General features: G+C 39.0%; 1 protein-coding gene across 8 annotated transcripts in view; it reads left to right on the top strand.

Annotated features, from left to right (window-relative positions):
• The window catches only part of ppfia2 (PTPRF interacting protein alpha 2), a 543,269-nt gene that overhangs the window by 340,375 nt on the left and 184,193 nt on the right, over window positions 1-18,701 (top strand). For all 8 annotated transcript variants that reach the window (XM_087997151.1, XM_043709676.2, XM_043709677.2 and 5 more), the window contains 2 exons: window positions 422-568; window positions 7,396-7,530. In XM_087997151.1, the coding sequence (XP_087853277.1) occupies window positions 422-568; window positions 7,396-7,530 (282 nt within the window). The remainder of the gene's footprint in view (window positions 1-421; window positions 569-7,395; window positions 7,531-18,701) is intronic.

An 18,701-nucleotide genomic window follows, 5' to 3' on the forward strand; every position in this document is an offset into this window, starting at 1 on the left:
ATTGTTCCATTATCATTTTATCTGCCAGTTTTTCACTTCAACTTACCAAGAACCAGTCCATTCGGAGCAACTGAAGTTACCTGTCCTCTGGCTGTATATTTTTGCTTTCGATGGCTCCTTTTTATTCTATAGTTAATATAAACAGTATGATACTATCAAAACTGTTCCCTGAGGGATCTTTTACTGACTATTGGTCCACTTGATTCATTCCCTGGAACCAGATCCAGCAATGTCTTCTTCCTTGTTGAGCCAAAACGTACTGATCAAAATAATTCTTCTGAATGCACTTCAGGAAAACTTTCTCCTGCTCTGATTTGTACACTATTGTTATCACAGCCTACATTGAAATAACAACATTTTGCTTGCACCAGAATGTCTAAAAATAAAGCAAAGTAAAATTGGCTTCATTGATTTTCTCTAGGTAATCGCACAGAAAGAGGATATGGAAGAAAGGATAACTACTTTGGAAAAGCGGTACCTCAATGTGCAGAGAGAATCAACTTCATTACATGACATAAATGACAAACTTGAAAATGAATTGGCAAATAAAGATGCATTCTTACGCCAGGTTCAGTAAATTTGTTCATTTGAGGTCATTCTATGAATGATATGTCACTTTCAACATTGAATTTTAAAAGGAATGTTCGAAGTTGAAGAAAGAACATACCAGCAAAGATCAATCTATTTCCTTGTCTCTGCTGAAATATTCTTATCATCACCAAATTGTATGAAATATATTTTTAGAGATTTTTAAAAAATAATTCAGTAGACAAAGATCCCAGTCTGGACATTACCAAACATTTCCTAGAACAGTAATTCAGAAGGAACTCTCTATTTTCAATGGTTATGTATATGAGGTGCTGGCAACATTCATCCTTTTTAGTATATTTAACTGCTTATCTGTTAAAGGTAGGTATATTAAGGTATGTTAATAAAGTAAGTGCAAAAAGTTTGGAAAGAATAAGAACGCAATTGGAAGCTATGAAGTATTTTGTATACAAGAGGAATGAATAGAATTTATTCTCCAGAAGATGTTTCAGGATTTCAGACATAGTACTTTGAAGATTGTTAAGTCAGAATTACTTACAACTGCACGCACTAATCAGCATAAAATAGGGGAGCAAAATGCGTGGCTAGAAAGACATAGGACAAAGTGTACTTTGCAAATATCTTTTTTTTGTCAGTAAAATTGGTGGCTGGCAGGTGAAAAATGTGGGCTGGGGCACATTAGTTGCCTTTTGGGTGACCAAGGCATAAATGTTGCATTTTTAAGTATGCCAGTAAATGGATGCACACATGGCCACCTAAAGCAGATGGATTGCTCATGTATACAAGAATGGAAGAGCTTGTGTGGTGCTGTGGTAGTGTCCTTACTTCTGAGCAATTAGGCCTGGGTTCAAGTCCCATCTGCTTCAGACGTATGTCTGAAAACGTTGATTAAAAATATCTATGCACGTATAAATCTGAAGTTGTACATGGTTTTGGCATGGCCATGTTTGTGTATTGTGTAGAGTTAGCCACTTCATTCTAGAAAGGACATTAAAATACATACATTAATTAAAACATAGATTTACTTGGAATATACCAAGAATGTGTTGAACATACCATAGATTTTTCAGGAGGCATGGCAAGATGGAAGGGAACACTTTGATGGGGGTGGGGGGGGGGGGAAGCGGGGAGTGCTTGATAACCTCTTGCTGCAGCAATAATGATGAAGATTTTGAAGCCCTCTTTAAGTTGCTATTTTAAAAACTCATTCAAAGGTTGTAGCCTTTCCAGGCTGGGCCAATATTTATTGCCCATTCCTTGTAAATTGAGTGCCCTTCCACCTCTATGGGCATTTTGCTGAAGTCAGAACAGTCCTTCCATTTGCCAGCTTTCCTACCTTCTGCCCCTTAAGTTTCCTCAATGTTTTAACCCTTTGATTATTCACTATTTCTGAAATGCAGTTTGTGTTTTCTAATGAGAAAACAGACAAACTATTTGATGATATCTCCACTGACTCCTGATTCCCCTTGATAATGTTTCCTGTCTCCACATCAAAGGTACCCATGTTTACTTTTGCTACTCTCCTTTTTGTACACTTGTAAAAACTCTCTACAATTTGTTTTTTTATATAAATGGAGAAAGTGAGGTCTGCAGATGCTGGAGATCAAAGTTGAAACTTTATTGCTGGAACAGCACAGCAGGTCAGGCAGCATCCAGGGAACAGGAGATTCGACGTTTCGGGCACAGGCCCTTCCTGAGGAAGGGCCTGTGCCCGAAACGTCGAATCTCCTGTTCCCTGGATGCTGCCTGACCTGCTGTGCTGTTCCAGCAATAAAGTTTCAACTTTTTAATATAAATGTCAAGTTTTTTCACAGTTTTTAATGTTTTCACTTTTGTGTAATATTTTGATTCCCCTTACATTTCTCTTGATAGAACGCTCCAAATCTTCAGACTCAATACTATTCTTTGCAGTATTATAAGTGTACTTGGAACTTGATGAACACCGATAAAATGTTAACTAATTCGATTTCCAATATTGTTTACATCATAGTTCATACATGTTGATTAAAATTGTAAAAATATAGATAGGCATGCAATGATAATGCTGCATCAGGAAATTTGCATCAGAAGTTCAAAAGACCTTATAAACAAATTAAATGGGATAAGGCCACACTAATCATAAAGAAAGTTGTTTGTTACTCATTACTGATTTGATATATAAAAGTAAGGTCACTCTACTTCAATAAATAAAACTGTCAATTTCATCTTTTGTATATTGTAGATTAGGGGCTAGTATTAGCAGTGAGGTTATATGACACTTGGCATTGGCTGCATAATTGCCATTAGAGAATATTTTTGGAATCAGTAGTGAGGTTATGTCACTATTAAATTGTGAGATATTTTTGAGGTGAAAAATATTTTTTTATCGAGCACAAAATGTGATTTGTTTGATTCTTCCTCATTTTTAATGATGGGGTATACAGCCATTGTAATGTTTGATGGGATTCATGAGTTATATGTCCACTTACAGTATATGTAATTTTCACATTTTTAAACTCAAAATGTTGTGAAATATCATGATCTAACAATAATGGCTCTCTGAAACAAACACAGAGTTCTCTGAGTTAAGTGCCAGAAGAAGGTGCAGGACCTGCTGCTGGCTGTCTTGAGCAACATATGTTAAAAATATTTTTTCAATTAGTTATCAATAAAGGGATACTCTACTCCCACCACATCTTCCCCACAACAAACAAACTGTGCTTAGTGAAGATATAAGCCAGTCCAGAAATTACTCCTTCCAAAACTTTGTTGGAAATCTCATCATTTAGTCATAATCATAGAGTAAGACAGGATGGAAACAGACCCTTTGGGCAATTGCATCCATGATGACCAGATATCCTAAACTTATTTGCCAACATTTGACCCATATCTCTCTAAAACCTTCCTATTCATGTCTCCATCCAGATGCCTTTTAAATACTGTAATTGTACCCAACTCCACTACTTCCACTGGCAGATCGTTCGATACATGCACCACCCTCTGTGTGAAAACGTTGCCCCTCAGGTCCTGTTTAAATCTTTCCCTCTCACCTTAAACTTATGCTCTCTAGCTTTGGACTCCCCTCCCCTGGGAAATAGACCTTGGTTATTCATCCCATCCATGTCCCTCATGATTGTATAAATCTCTGTAAGGTCATCCATCAGTCTCCAACGCTCCAGGGAAAAAAGCACTAGCCTATTCAGCCTCTCCCTATAACTCAAACCCTCCAAAACCAGTAACATCCTTGAAATTCTTTTCTGAACCCTTTCAAATTTAATAGCATTTTTCCTACAGCAGGGAGACCAGAATTGAACACGGTATTCGAAAAGTGGCCTCACCACTGTTCTGTATAGCTGCAACATGATGTCCCAACCCCTATACTCAGTGCACTGACCAATGAAGGCAAGCGTGCCAAAAGCCTTCTTTACCATCCTGTCTATCTGCAACTCTATTTTCAATGAACTATGCACCTGCATCCCTAGGTTTCTTTGTTTGGCAACACTTCTCAGGGCCCTACCATTAACTGTATAAGTTTTGCTTTGGTTTATCTTACCAAAATGCAGCACTTCACATTTATCAGAATTAAATTCCATCTGCCAATCCTTGGTTCATCGGCCCATCTGATCAAGTTCCCATTGTGCTCTGAGATAATCTTCTTCACTGTCCACTACACTACTAATTTTGGTGTTATCTGCAAACTTAATAACCATATCTTCTATGTTCATATCAAAATCATTTGCATAAATAGCGAAAAACAGTGGACAGCACAAATCCTTGCAGCAAATTGGCCTTCAGTCCAAAAAACAACCCTCTACCAACACCTTCTGTTTCCTACCTTAAAGCCAATTTTTTATCCAATTGGCTAGCTCCACCTGGATTCCATCTAACCTTTCTAACCAGTCTACCATGCAGAACCTTGTTGAATACCTTGCTGAAGTCCATATAACAACATCTTCCTCTCTGCCTTCATTAATATTTGGGGTCACATCTTCTCAATCAAGTTAGTGAGACATGATTTTCCATGCACAAAGCTAAGTTGACTATCCTTAATCAGTCCTTTCTTTTCCAAATGCAATTAAAACCTATCCCTCAGAATCTCCTCCAGTAATGTACCACTCACATCAGGCTCACCGGTGTACAGTTCCTTGGCTTTTCCTTACTACCTTTCTTAATAATGACATCACATTAGCTGCGGCTGTCCATAATATTAATATCTCAGCAAGGGGCCCAGCAAACTTTTCCCTTGTTTCCCACAAAGTTCTGGGAATACCCTAATCAGGCATTGATGACTGCCAGCATCTCCTCTAATGTAAAAAGGACACTTTTCAAACATCACTATTTATTTCCCCAAGTTCCCTAGCTTTCATGTCCTTGTCCACAGTAAATACTGACGTAAAATATTCATTTAGTATATCATCCATCTCATGTGGTTCCACACATAGATGTCCTCATTAATCTTTAAGAGGCCATATTCTCTTCCAAGTTAACCTTTTGCCCTTAATGTATTTTTAGAATCTCTTTGAATTCTCCTTAACTCTGTTTGCTAAAGCTATCCCATGTCCCCTTTTTACCCTCCTGATTTCCCTCTTAAATATACTCCTACTGCCCTTATATTCTTCTAGGGATTCACTCAATCCCAGCTCTCTATACCTGATATATTTCTCCTTTTTCTTGACCAGAGGCTCAATTTTTCTAGACATCCCATATTCCTTACACCTACCAGTCTTGCCCTTAGTACTAACAGAAATATACTGTCTCTGAACTCTCACTACCTCATTTTTGAAGGCCTCACACTTTCCAACCATCCCACTACCTGTGAACAGCCTCTCCCAATCAACTTTTGAAAGTTCCTGCTAATACCATCAAAATTGGTCTTTCTCCAATTTAGAACTTTAACTTTTAGATCAGGTGTATCATTGGCTATAGCTATTTTTAAAACTACGAGGATTATGATCACTTGCCCCAAAGTGCTCCCCCAGTGACACCTCAGTCACTTGCCCTGCCTTATTTCCCAAGGGAAGGTCAAGTTTTGGTCCTTCTTTAGTAGATACATCCAGATATGGAAGAAGTCAGTTTTCTTGAACACACTTAACAAATTCTTCTCCATCCAAGCCCTTAACACCGGCAGTCCCAGTTCCCTATGTATAGAAAGTTTAAATCCCCTACCATTACACCCTGTTATTCTTATAGGTATCAGAAATGTCCTTGCAGATTTGCTTCCCAATTTTCCACTGCCTATTGAGGGACCTGTTATACACTCCCAATAAGGTGATGATCCCTTTCTTATTCCTCAGTTCCACCCTTATAATTTCACTGGACGTTTTCCTAGGAATATTGCCCGAAGTACAACTGTAGTGTTATCCTTAATCAAAAACGCCACTCCCCCTTCTCTCTTGCTCCCCCTTCTATCCTTCCTATTGCATCTATGCCCTGGAACATTAAGCTGCCAGTCCTGTCCCTCCCTGAGCCATGTTTCTGTAATAGCTATGATATCCCAGTCCCATTTTCTCAACATGTCCTAAGTTCATTTGCCCTACCTGTCATGCCTTTTGCATTTAAATAAATGCAGTTTAATTTGCTAGTCTTACCTTGTTCTTACCTGCCTTGACTTTTTAACTTGATCCCCTTACCTACTTTACCAGTCTTAGGCTTATCTCTTCTCTCATTATCTCTTTGGGTCCCTCCACCCCCCACCCCACCACACCCCCACCCGCCCAGTAGTTTAAAGCCTCCCGAATAGCACTAACAAATCTCCCCAAGGATATTCAACCCCTTCCAATTCAGGTGCAACCCATCCTTCTTATATAGGTCACTTCTACCCCAGAAGAGATCTGAATGGTCCAAAAATATGAATCTTTGCCCCTTACAGCAGCTCCTTAGCCATCCATTCATCTTCCCTTTCCTCCTAGCCTTACTCTCACTAACACATGGCACCAGGAGTAATTCAGATATAACCTCGAGGACCTATTTTTTAACCTCCTGCCTAATTTCTTATATTCTCTCTGCAGAACCTCATCTTTCTCCCAATCTCTGTCAACATGTGCAGCCTTCTGCTCGTCACTCTCCCCTTTCAGAATGCATGAAAAACTTCAAAACGTCCACACAAAAGTTCCCAAAACTTTACCAAGCCATGTTTATTTACTCTGGTGCAGGTCAAACACTTAAAATTCCTCACCTTAATGCTTATCTTTAGATATGAAATATTTGATACCTTTTTAAACTTTGGCTCCTGCATGTGCCTCCATTGCTCCCAAGCTGAACAGATTTCTTGTACACCATTGTTACATGTTCTTGTAGGTACTAATTTACCTACTTTGTCAGCCAATCCTGACCATTTATGGGAATGTATTCCTTAACTTGGAGCATTAAAGTGCACTTTCTACTAATGGAATGGAATGATTGGAACATTGGTCTCTGGGTCTTTTAATAATTCAAGATCTTAGAACAAATCCAAGCTGTTATTATGTACTGTAATTGGCATATTGTTAACATTATTCTTAATGAACACTTCAGTCAATCTATGAAGTCACAAAGTTATTTGTTATGCTTTGTTATTAACTCTTAGGTTCAATGTACTAATAATTACCCTGTAAAAGATTTGAATAGTTTTGACATATTAATACTTAAGAATATAATTTTCTGTAGTTCGGGTAATGCATGTCGTAAAAGCTATAAATTATAGGAAAACTACATTACAGATACAATAATATTGGGATTATGTTGAACACATTTATAAAGTATATTCATTTCAGATAATTATAATTTATTTATAAATATTAAACTCTTCAGTGTAATGATGTAGGAAAAGTCTATTATCAGATACTTATTTAAATTAATATTCTGCATTTCTGTTACATGGAAATTTAGCTCGAAGATAAAAATAGACAGTTGCAGGAACGTCTGGAACATGCTGAACAGAAGCTACAGCAAACAATGAAGAGAGCAGAAACATTACCAGAGGTAGAAGCTGAACTTGCCCAGAGAATTGCAGCTCTGACAAAGGTAACTGCACTGATTTGAAGATGACTTTAATCAAGACCTTATTATAATATTATATTACTAAGGTCTGTGCCATCTCCCCCAAAAGCCTGTCAATAACTTGCTTGATAAATTGTTATAAAGATTTTAAGGAAGCTTTTGTGTACTATTTCACATTGGTCACATTAGGAGAACTATCATTTATAAACAAATGACACTTCTTGAATATTGTTCATGTGAACTTACATATATTTTGAATCCCTTTGACCTGTGGTGCATATCTCAAATGTCTGATCCAGGAGAAAGTGAGGTCTGCAGTGGCTGAAGAATCAGAGTTGAAAAATGTAGCACTGGAAAAGCACGGCTGGTCAGGCATCATCCGAGGAGCAGGCGAATTGACATTTCAGGCATAAGTCCTTCATTATTTCTGAAGCAGGGCGTATGCCCGAAACCATCTACTCTCCTGCTCCTCAGATGCTGCCTGACCTGCTGTGCTTTTCCAGAATTTTTTCAAATTCTGACCCCCTTAGCCAAAATATTTAAGTGCCCTTGTCCCTGTGATAAATGCGGAATCCAATAATAGTCTTCTAGTGATAGAATTAAACCACATTCATTTTATTTTATTTTAAATGGGGTTCTTAAGTTGTAGGATTTATACAATTATTTAGAAGTACATTATACTTCAGGAAGCCTTCTATGATATTTTTCCCAAAGACAAAAATGAAATATTAAGAGCAGTTGTTGATAACCAGTACTGGATGAGCTAAATATCTTCCACCTAAATATTGGAAAGACAGAAACCAGTATCTATTTAATTCTAAAATGCAAGGAACATGGGACCAAAGGTAGCCAACTAGAAATTCTAAAACAAAAACAGAAGTTGCTGGAAAAGCTGAACAGGTCTGGCAGCATCTGTGAGGAGAAATCAAAGATAATGTTTCTGGTCTAGTGCTCCTTCTCTTCACAAATGCTGCTGGACCTGCTGAGCTTTTTCAGCAACTTCTATTTTTGTCTCTGATGTACAGCATCCACAGTCCTTTTGGTTTTTAACTAGCAATTATACTTTGATACAATGGTAGTATGTTTCATACTGCCATGAAGAAAGGGCAGCGGAAGCGTTTCTTGAGATCAAGTTGTAGGCTTCCTTACAAATGCTTGAAAACAACCTAACAGACAGATCTTTGGGGTTTTCTAAAAGCACATAAGAGGCACAGAACAAGAAATAGAGGCACTATTCCTCAACCTGAAACAGAGAAAATGCTAATTTTGTTGACCACCAGGCAAATGTTGATGGGAGCTTGTGGTCAGATTGGAGATTCTTCTAGCTTAGAATTAGAGGGAAAGAATCTACAGAGTGGCCCTTATAGTGTAAATCAGATGTTACCCAAAGAGGAGAATTAAAAATAAGCAAGCCACTAAGAACGTAGAGATTTTTAAGTTGGTTCCTGGGTAATGAAGTGGCCACCTTAAAGGGCAATCTAACATATAACAGTAGTTTTCTCTTCTGGAGTTTAAAATATAAATTGCCACATAAGCAAAAATATGGCTAGATTTTCTTTGTGTTGAGAAGACTTCATGAAGGAGTGAAAATGGCAGCCTGGAACTAATCCCAGGATTCCCAACCCCTTCCTGGGATTTTCAGTTTGCAACAGGGCTGTTGATTGCAGTTGATTTGATTTTAAGTCTTACTTGCACTCTGGCCAACTTCATTATAAAAGTAGAAATGTTGTCCTCCACAGTTTTCATGGCATTGATCCAGCTTGAAGTACTCATGTTTCATGGTATATCAAGCATACACCTGTTTCCAACTCCACAGCATCACTTTATGGTACCCTACCTTAGCTCAATTCTGCAGAAACCACCATGCATACCTTTGTTGTTTGTAAATTTGACTATTCTAGTGTAGGTCCAGCTGGTCTTCTACGCTCTAGCTATCAGAAACTTGAGGTAGCCAAACCTTGCTGATGATGTCCTAAGTCACAATAAGCTAAGTGTATCCATCCTTCCTCTACTTCCTGACCTACATTAACTCCTATCTTTACAACCTCAATTTTAAAATTCTAATCCTTGTTTTCAAATTACTCCATACCCTCATCCTTCCATATCTCTGTAATTAGTTTTATTCCTATGTCCTTCCTCCTTACTGTCCTCTTAAGTATCCATGATTTTAGTTACACCATCATTGATCGCCATAGCTTCCAGTGACAAGGCCTTAAGCTCTATAATTCCCTCACTAAATCTCACCACTTCTTTCATCTCTTATTTTGAGGCACTCTTTCTAATCTCCTCCTTGCTGTTCTAATACTTTTATGAGGCACAATACAAATTTTTGTTTTCTCATGCTTCTGTGAGATGGCTTGGAATTTTTACTACTGTAAAGGTACTGTTTAAAGAGAATTTTTATTGTTGATTGTCTGTGATATCCTTCAACAGCACCAAACTATAGACTTTTGAGTAGTGTAGTAGTTTTTCACTTGACAGAGCATGGAATTCAGCATTGGAAGTCTCAGTAAAGCAGACATAATAAAACAAAATTTTAAACATTACTATTTACATTTGAATTTTTTTTAGGAGTAAAGTTAATATGTTTAGCACTTTACTACAAATCATTTATTTTAGCGTGGCAACGCCATTCAAGAAAGAGTTCAGGATATCCCTAAGCACAACTAAGTATTTTAGAGATCATAAACTCAAAGAGTTGTATAGCATGTAAACAGACCTTTCGGTCGAACTGCTCACACCAACCAAGTATCCTAAATTAATCTAGTCCCATTTGCCAGCATTTGGCCCATATCCTTATAAGCCCTTTCTATTCATGTGACCATCCAAATGGCTTTTAAATGCGGTAATTGTACCAGACTCCACCATTTCCTCTGGCAGCTCATTCCATACACGCACCACCGTCTGCGTGAAAAAAGTTCCCCTTAGATCCCGTTTAAAACCCTCTCACCTCAACCCTATCCCCTCTAGTTTTGGATTCCCCTACCTTGGGAAAAAGACCTTGGCTATTCACCATTCAAGGAGAAAGTGAGGGCTGCAGATGCTGGAGATCAGAGCTGAAAATGTGTTGCTGGAAAAGCACAGCAGGTCAGGCAGCATCCAAGGAACAGGAGAATCGACGTTTTGGGCATAAGCCCAAAGAAGGGCTGAAGATTCCTGAAGAAGGGCTTATGCCCGAAATGTCAATTCTCCTGTTCCTTGGATGCTGCCTGACCTGCTGCGCTTTTCCAGCAACACATTTTTAGCTCTATTCACCATTCAAGCCCCTCATAATTTTATAAAGTTCGATATTGTCACCCCTCAGCCTCTGACGTTCCGAGAAAAAAGCCACAGTCTCTTCAGCCTCTCTCTGTAGCTCAAATCCTCCAATCCCAGCAAATTCCTTGGAAATCTTTTATGAATCCTTTCAGGTTTCACAATATCTTTGCTATAGCAAGGAGACTAGAATTGAATGCAGTATTCCAAAAGTGGCCTAACCAATGTCCTGTACAGCCATATCATGACCTGCCAACTCCTATGCTCCATACACTGACCAATAAAGGCACGCGCACTAAATACCTTCTTCACTACCTGTCGACCTATGACTCACTTTCAAGGAACTATGAATGTGCACCCCTAGGTCTATTTGATTAGCAACACTGACAAGAATCTTACCCTGCCCTGATTTGCTGTACCAAAATGCAACACCTCACATTATTCTAAATTGTGATAACTTTTTTAAAAATTGTCATAATGCGGGAAAATGTGCAAGCCAATTTGCAGATAGTAAGGTACCATATGCAATGCTGAAATAAATAACAAAAAAATCTATGTAATTTGTCTTGAGTTGGAGATAGACAGTGACCAAGAAATCTGCATTGTTCAAGTAATGCAATTAAGTCTTCTGTATGTACCTGAGTTAGCACACAGGGCTTCATCCACAACAGATACTTAGATGGATAGTTCATTTGTCGAAAGCAAATTTTTATCTTCTCAGCATCCTGAAAATTTGTATGGGTTTCAACTGGAGACCAATGGATTTAACCAAATAAGTCAGAAGAAATTAGTAATATTGTTTTTCACTTACAAGGAACAGTAATTAATGTTACCAGTGGTATGGGCTCTTTATATTGAGTTCCTGCTTCAGTTTCTAATTGGGAATTAATAGTCTGAAAGAGTATACCAACTACTGCGAAATAGAAGAAACCCACATAACAGGACAGAGTCCACAAGATACCCAAAGAAATCTGTGTTTAAACAAAAACCTTTTAGGCACGTATGTACTCTGGTTCAAATCTGTAGCACAACAATGACAATCCCTCCCAATGAACAATTGGCAGGCACCAAATTTTCCAGCTGCATTGGACCAGAAATGCACTCATCGTGATCCTTCAGTCATTGTTCATGTAAATTAAGTACACTACACCAACCTCACAAATTCCTGCCAGGTAAATTCTGGGAGGCACCATCAGGCATAATTCTGGTGTAGTCTTGGCTACCAGATATGGAGGGTTTTTAAAGTATTATACTGAGTATTATATTTAGAAATTGAATGCACACATGCACTGCTGTGTGGGGAAAAAATACGTACAATTTCAAACAATTTTTATTCGATGCCTGGTGATCTGCTCCCAAAGTTACAGAAAATGCGTGACTATCCCCATGAAAGTCCATCCCAGTAAATTCTACACAGAAAATATCTTAGGTATGTTTGATGAGGCAATGGCCTCTGGGAATTAACACTGGGCTGTTAATCCAGAGACCCAGATAATGTTCTGCTAACCCACATGCAAATTGAATGCACACATGCAGTGAGGTTTCCTTCCCCCTTCTGTGTGCGAACATGCAAATTAGAAGTAGGAATAGATCATTCAGCCCCTTGAATCTGATTCAATAAGATCATGGTGTCAATTCCACAATCCTTCATAGCTCACTACCTTTCACTGTTTTATTAGTCAACCTGTTTTCTATCTCTTCCTTATAATTATTTAATAACACTGGCTCCACTGCTGTGTGGGGAAAAAAATACATACAATTACAAACAATTTTTATTTGATGCCTGGTGATCTGCTCCCAAAATTACAGAAAATGTGTGACTATCCCCATGAAAGTCCATCCCAGTAAATTCCATATAGAAAATATATTAGGTATGTTTGATGAGACAATGGCCTCTGGGAATTAACACTGGACTGTTAATCCAGAGACCCACATACAAATCCTACCACAGCAATTGCTGAAATTTGAATTCAATAAAAATCTGGAATTTAAAGTCTAATGATGACGATCAATCCAACGTTGATTGTCAAGAAAGACCTATCTGGTTCACTAATGTCATTTAGGGAAGGAAATTGCTGTCCTTACCTGGTCTGGCCTACGTATGACTCCAGACCCAATGCAGTTGGCTCTTAAATGCCCTCTGGACAAGTGGACTAGCAATAAATACTAGTCTAGCCGGCAATGCCTTCATCCCAGGAATGAATAAAACAAATGTAAATTGATTTTTGTTTACAGCTGCGCAGAATTTTAAGAACCGATTTATGTGGGAAATATTTATTTTGATTGTTTTTATTTGGAATGTGTGAGCATAACAGGGAAATTTGTTATTACCATAATTTCTAATAAAATTTAAATGTACTGTTTTGAAATATTTTTTTGATTTTGTATAATAGACAACATAGAAAATCTTCCAACAAATTTTGAAAAGCCCAATTGGAGTTATTTTAATTAACAATTTTCTCCATGTGTTGATTTTTTAATCTCAGTGGTTTTACTGATCTTGCATTCTTAATTTATTTTACTTAAAAATTTTTCTTTAGTATTCCTGTTGCTGCTGTAATTTAAATTACACCAAAATGCCATGGGGTGAGGGAGATCATAAAATTGGAATGGATTTCAATATTTAGGGGAACAGGAAGCCATTCTTTGGCAAAAAACATAATTCTAGGATGGTTTGTTGGCTCTTTGGTTCCAGAATCAAAGGTGTCACTGAAAAACATTCTGGGACTGGGAAGAGGGAGGTGGGCAATAAACGATAATCCTCTACATAAATGCCACTAATACAGGTAGAATGAGATATGTACTGGCAGATTTTAGAAAGTAAAGTAAGAAGCTAATTAGGTTGAATAGATTATCCCTTGTGACACACACTAGGAATACAGGAATTAGAGGGGAATGGTACAGAAGGCATGGTTTTAAATTCTGAGAGCATTGAACCCCGTTGTGGGAAAGGTGGTACAAAGAAGGTGGTGTGCACCTCAACAGGGTCAGGCCAGTATTGTCATAAAGACATTTCTTAGTTTGTTTTAGAAAGAATTTCAACTGTCTTGACAGGGGAATGGGAACTTGAATATAGATACAGAAGGTAGGTATGTAAAATTTGAAATTGAAAAGAGGAAATCATTAAGAGGATATGGAAAACTATAAAATAGTTAACAAAAGAGATTGAAGTAAATACCATTGCACCTTGACAATACAAGGAGTTGGATGGGGGTAGGGCTGGTGGTGGTGGGGGTGTGGGGGGGGTGGGGGGGGGGGGCGGCGTGTTTTGGGGGTCAGATTCTCACACGTGGTGTGCTGCTGCCTCGTCTCCTGAATGGGGAGCAGCCTTAGCAAGTGCTCACTGTGTCAATCCCATTGAACTGATTGGGAGGTGCTGGAGGCTTCAGCAATGCTACAGGTCCCTTACACACAATTGTTTACTTACTTGATACAGACAGAGGGAGCAAGGCAGGCAGAGTGAGGAAAAAAGAAATTTCAGAAAACTCCGAGGCCCAGAGGAAAGGCATTGAATCAATTAAGCGAATAATCAATTATCCAAATGAAATTGTGCCTGCCCATCTCATTCGGATAATCGAGGTTCCTTGTAGTTGCATATGATATTATGGCTCCGGAACTCAATCCATCTACCAATAAAACCTAACACCTTCTTAACAGCACTATCAACCTGGGTGGCAACTTTCAGGGATCTATGAACATGGACTCCAAGATCCCTCTGCACATCCACAATGCCAAGAATTTTTCCATTGACCCAATATTCTGCCTTCCTGTTATTTTTCCCAAAGTGAACACCTCACATTTATTTGCATTGAACTCCATTTGTCACCTCCCAGCCCAATTCTGTAATTTATTCAAGTCCCCCTGCATCCTGCAACATTCTTCCACACTGTCTACTACTCCACTGACTTTAGTGTCATCTGCAAATTTACTAACTCATCTATATATGCCAGTGTCTAAGTCACTTATAAAAATGACAAACAGCAGTGGCCCCAAAATAGATCATTGTGACAGACCACGAGTAACCGGACTCCAGACTGAATATTTTCCATCAACCACCACTCGCTGCCTTTTCTAATCCAATCTGCTAAATCTCCCTCATTAATGCCTCTGCATTTTCTCCAACAGCTTACCATGTGGAACCCTTTCAAAGGCCTTACTGAAGTCCATGTACACTACGTCAACTGCCCTACCCTCATCCATATGTTTGATCACCTTCTCAAAAAACTCAATGGGGTTTATGAGACATGACCTGCCCTTGACAAAACCATGTTGACTATCTGCATTCAAATTTTTGCTTGCTAGATGATTATAAATCCTATCTCTCATAATCCTTTCCAAACCCTTTGCTACAACAGACATAAGGCTCACTGGTCTATAATTACCCAGGTCATCTCTACTGCCCTTATTGAACAAGGGCACAACATTTGCAATCCTCCAGCCCTCTGGTACTAAACCTGTAGAGAGTGATGGCTCAAAGATCAAAGCCAAAGGCTCCCACACCTCCTCCCTAGTTTCCCAGAGAATACTCGGATAAATCCCATCTGGCTCAGGGAGCATGTCTATTTTCACTCCTTCCTTACTAACACCTCTTCCTTACTAACCTCTCCCTTACTAACTTCAATCCGAGTTAATGAGGGAATGAATTTTGGCAAGGTGGAATAGTTTATGGGGGAGAGTATTTTAGTCATACGGTCATAACTCAGTTATGTAGAAGAATAAAGTTAGATGGAGAGTAAATTTCTCACTTGAGGAAGTACAAATTCAACTTAGCTGAGATGTGATTTAATGTAAATGAACTAGAAACAGATTCTTGAGGGTAAACCAGTTCCAGAAAGGTGGAAGATATTCAAATGTGAGATAAAGAGTCTTCAGAACAAGTATGTTCCCAGAAGAACAGAAATACTCGAAAATCTATACCTTTAGATGTCCAGAAACATGCATGATAGTACAGAGTAACACAGGGAACCTTATGTCATATAGAAAGAGCTCATTACTACAGTATGTCTACAGGAGTATGGATAACAGTGCAGGAATTACATTTTAAAAGTTAAGAAGAAAAGGAGGGGGATCCAAGATGGCGGCGACCCAGCAAGTCTGAGTCCACAGTCCTCCTCCCAAGACTTGGGCAAAGTGGGTCACCCGCCTCCACCACACTCACCAAATCATTTAAAATAGTTTTTACTTAATGTAATTAGTTGCATAGTATTGAATTTAAACAATTTAATCTCCATTAAAATGACTGAAGGGAAGGGAGCCTGCAGCTCTCAGCAGGCAGGAACCCCTCCCCCTCTCCAGCTGCAGCAGAGGCATCCGCAGCCACCCTGGGGGACTTACCTATGGTGGTGAGCCTTGTGGAAATAATCTCCAAGCTCGATGTGAAGATCGATGCCTTCATTGAAGAGTCCCGAAGCCGATGTGACTCACTCTTGGCCGCGCTGCGAAAGCACGACAGAGACATCAAGGAAATTGAGCGCCCAAGTCGGAGGGGCGGAGCTAAAGGCCGCGACCTCTGAAACTACACGAAAATCAGCCGTGGATCGGGTCCGGACTCTCGAACAGCGAGTCCGGACCTTAGAGAATCACATTGACGACCTCGAGAATTCGTTTGCTGGGCCTTCCCGAACGGGAAGAGGAAGGCCAGCTTACAAGTGTTCCTTAAACAGTGGCTTCCACAGCTTTTAAATCTGGAAGCTGGATCAGGCCAGGTAAGGGTGGAATGGGCCTACCGGGTTGCAATACGCGGGCCCGGCTCGAAACAGCGCCCCCGCCCGGTCCTGTTCCGGCTGCAGAGCTACAAGGAGAGGCAGATACTCTTAGAAGCCTCCAGAAATCTTGAGAAAGATCCCCAAGCCATGATTTATAAAGGATCCAAGATCATGTTATTCCAGGACTTTTCCCCAGCTCTGGTCCGAAAGAGGAAGGCATTTGATGAAGCGAAGAAGTGTTTAAGGGACTTAAATATTCAGTACTCCTTGCACTACCCAGCAAAGCTACGCTTTAACCATGAAGGTTCCGTATATAACGTTGGATCGCCGGAAAAGGCCAAGGAATTTTTGGACTCTCTTAGATAAATTGTAAGAGTTAATTGATGTTGTTTTGCTTTCCCCCCACTCCGGTTTACATCCCCCTTTTTTTATATATTAATCCCCTTTTTTTACCTTACTGTTTAATATTATCTTGGGGGTGTGGGGAGAGGGATTTATTTATTTGTTCTCTACTTTACGATTTTCTGCCCCCTTTTTTTATTTTATATATATATATATACATATATAGAATAAAAAAAGGGCAGAAAATCGTTAAGTAGAGAAAAAAAAAAAATCCCTCTCCCCACACCCCCATATATATATATATATAGGCCGGAGGGTCTAGTTAATGTCGGTGGGGGGAGGTGGTTACCTTATCCTATTTTATCTCTCTTTAGGAGCGGGGTTATTTTCTCCTGTTATTTTGTATTATTATATTTAATTATTACTTGTTGAAGCTGTAATTTTATAGTTATATATTTTATACATGGTATTAACATTACCAAATATATCCAGGTGTTAGTGTGGGTGGGGGTGCGGTGGGTAGGGTGCTCACTGTTAACTCTAAGCTCTGTAGTATATTTGAATTTTCTTCATCCTATTGAGGAGCGCCTTGGTCAAGGGTGGGACACTGGTAGGGAGAGGATACGATGGACTTTTGGAAAGGAAGTGATACCCCCAGGGAACAAGGGGGAAAATCTTCATTTAAATACATTTTTTTAAAATTTAGAAATGGTTTTTTATTCTATTGCTATGAGTGTATTAGAGAGCCTTTATTTTTGTGAATTTTATATGCTCTATGCTTGGGATGTTCTGGATAGGGTTTCCTGTCCCGAGGGGTCTCTGATTTGCCCGGACGATTATGATTGATTAGTCGGTTAAGCGGTGCACCTGGAATGTCAAGGGGAGTAATTCACCAGTCAAAAGGAAGAAAATATTATCAAACCTCAAGAAAGAAAGGGTTGATATAGCTCTCCTACAGGAAACACACTTAGTGGATAAAGAACACTTGAAATTATGACACGGTGGATTTAATCAGGCCTTTTTTTTCTTCTTTTAGCTCAAAAAGCAGGTGAGTTATTATTCTTATTCGGAAGAATTTCCCTTTCAAAATCCTAAATCAGATAAAAGACGAATCTGGATGATATATTCTGATTAAAGCCCTTATAAATGGAGAGGAATATGGGATTTTAAATTTGTATTGCCCCCCTGCACATCCTTTTAAATTTATAACAGAAGCCTTCTCAAAATTGATGGCTGTCGGTGCTGTCCATACAATTATAGGGGGAGATTTTAATTGTATTATGGATCCGGAAATAGATAGGATTCCCAAGAGTCCTGCAGGAGTATCTCCCAGATCTAGACAATTGGTGGATTTGAACAAAGAATTAGGATTAGTAGATGTATAGAGATGTCTCCATCCACAGGGCAGAGATTTGTTTTTACTCCAATCCACACAAATGTCATACCAGAATCGATATGTTTTTGGCCCCCTTGATTTTTTTAAATTCCATATCATCCTGTAAAATAGGCAGTATAGCAATTTCCGATCACGCTGCTGTATATATGGAAATCAAGGCAAGGAACAATGAGACATCCCCCCGGCATTGGTATATGGACCCCTTCCTAATGAAAGATAGTAAATTTGTAAAGTACTTCTCTCAAGATTTTAAAACTTTTTTAGAAATTAATTCAGGTACGGCTAACAACCCATCAATGATGTGGGAGACCATCAAAGCTTACGTGCGAGGTTTGATCATCTCATACTCAGCGACACAGAAAAAAATTAAAGGGAGACCAACAGCGTCTGCTCGAAGCTCGCTTAAAAGCGGCTGAAACAGCATACGCTGACAGACCTTCTATTATCAAATTGCAAAGGATTACTGCCCTTACGACAGCTCTAAACACCACGTTTAC

Source organism: Chiloscyllium plagiosum, unplaced genomic scaffold (genome assembly GCF_037043375.1).
Source record: "Chiloscyllium plagiosum isolate Xiang-an unplaced genomic scaffold, Cpla_swu_hap1 HiC_scaffold_19, whole genome shotgun sequence".
In the NCBI taxonomy this organism is placed as follows: domain Eukaryota; kingdom Metazoa; phylum Chordata; class Chondrichthyes; order Orectolobiformes; family Hemiscylliidae; genus Chiloscyllium; species Chiloscyllium plagiosum.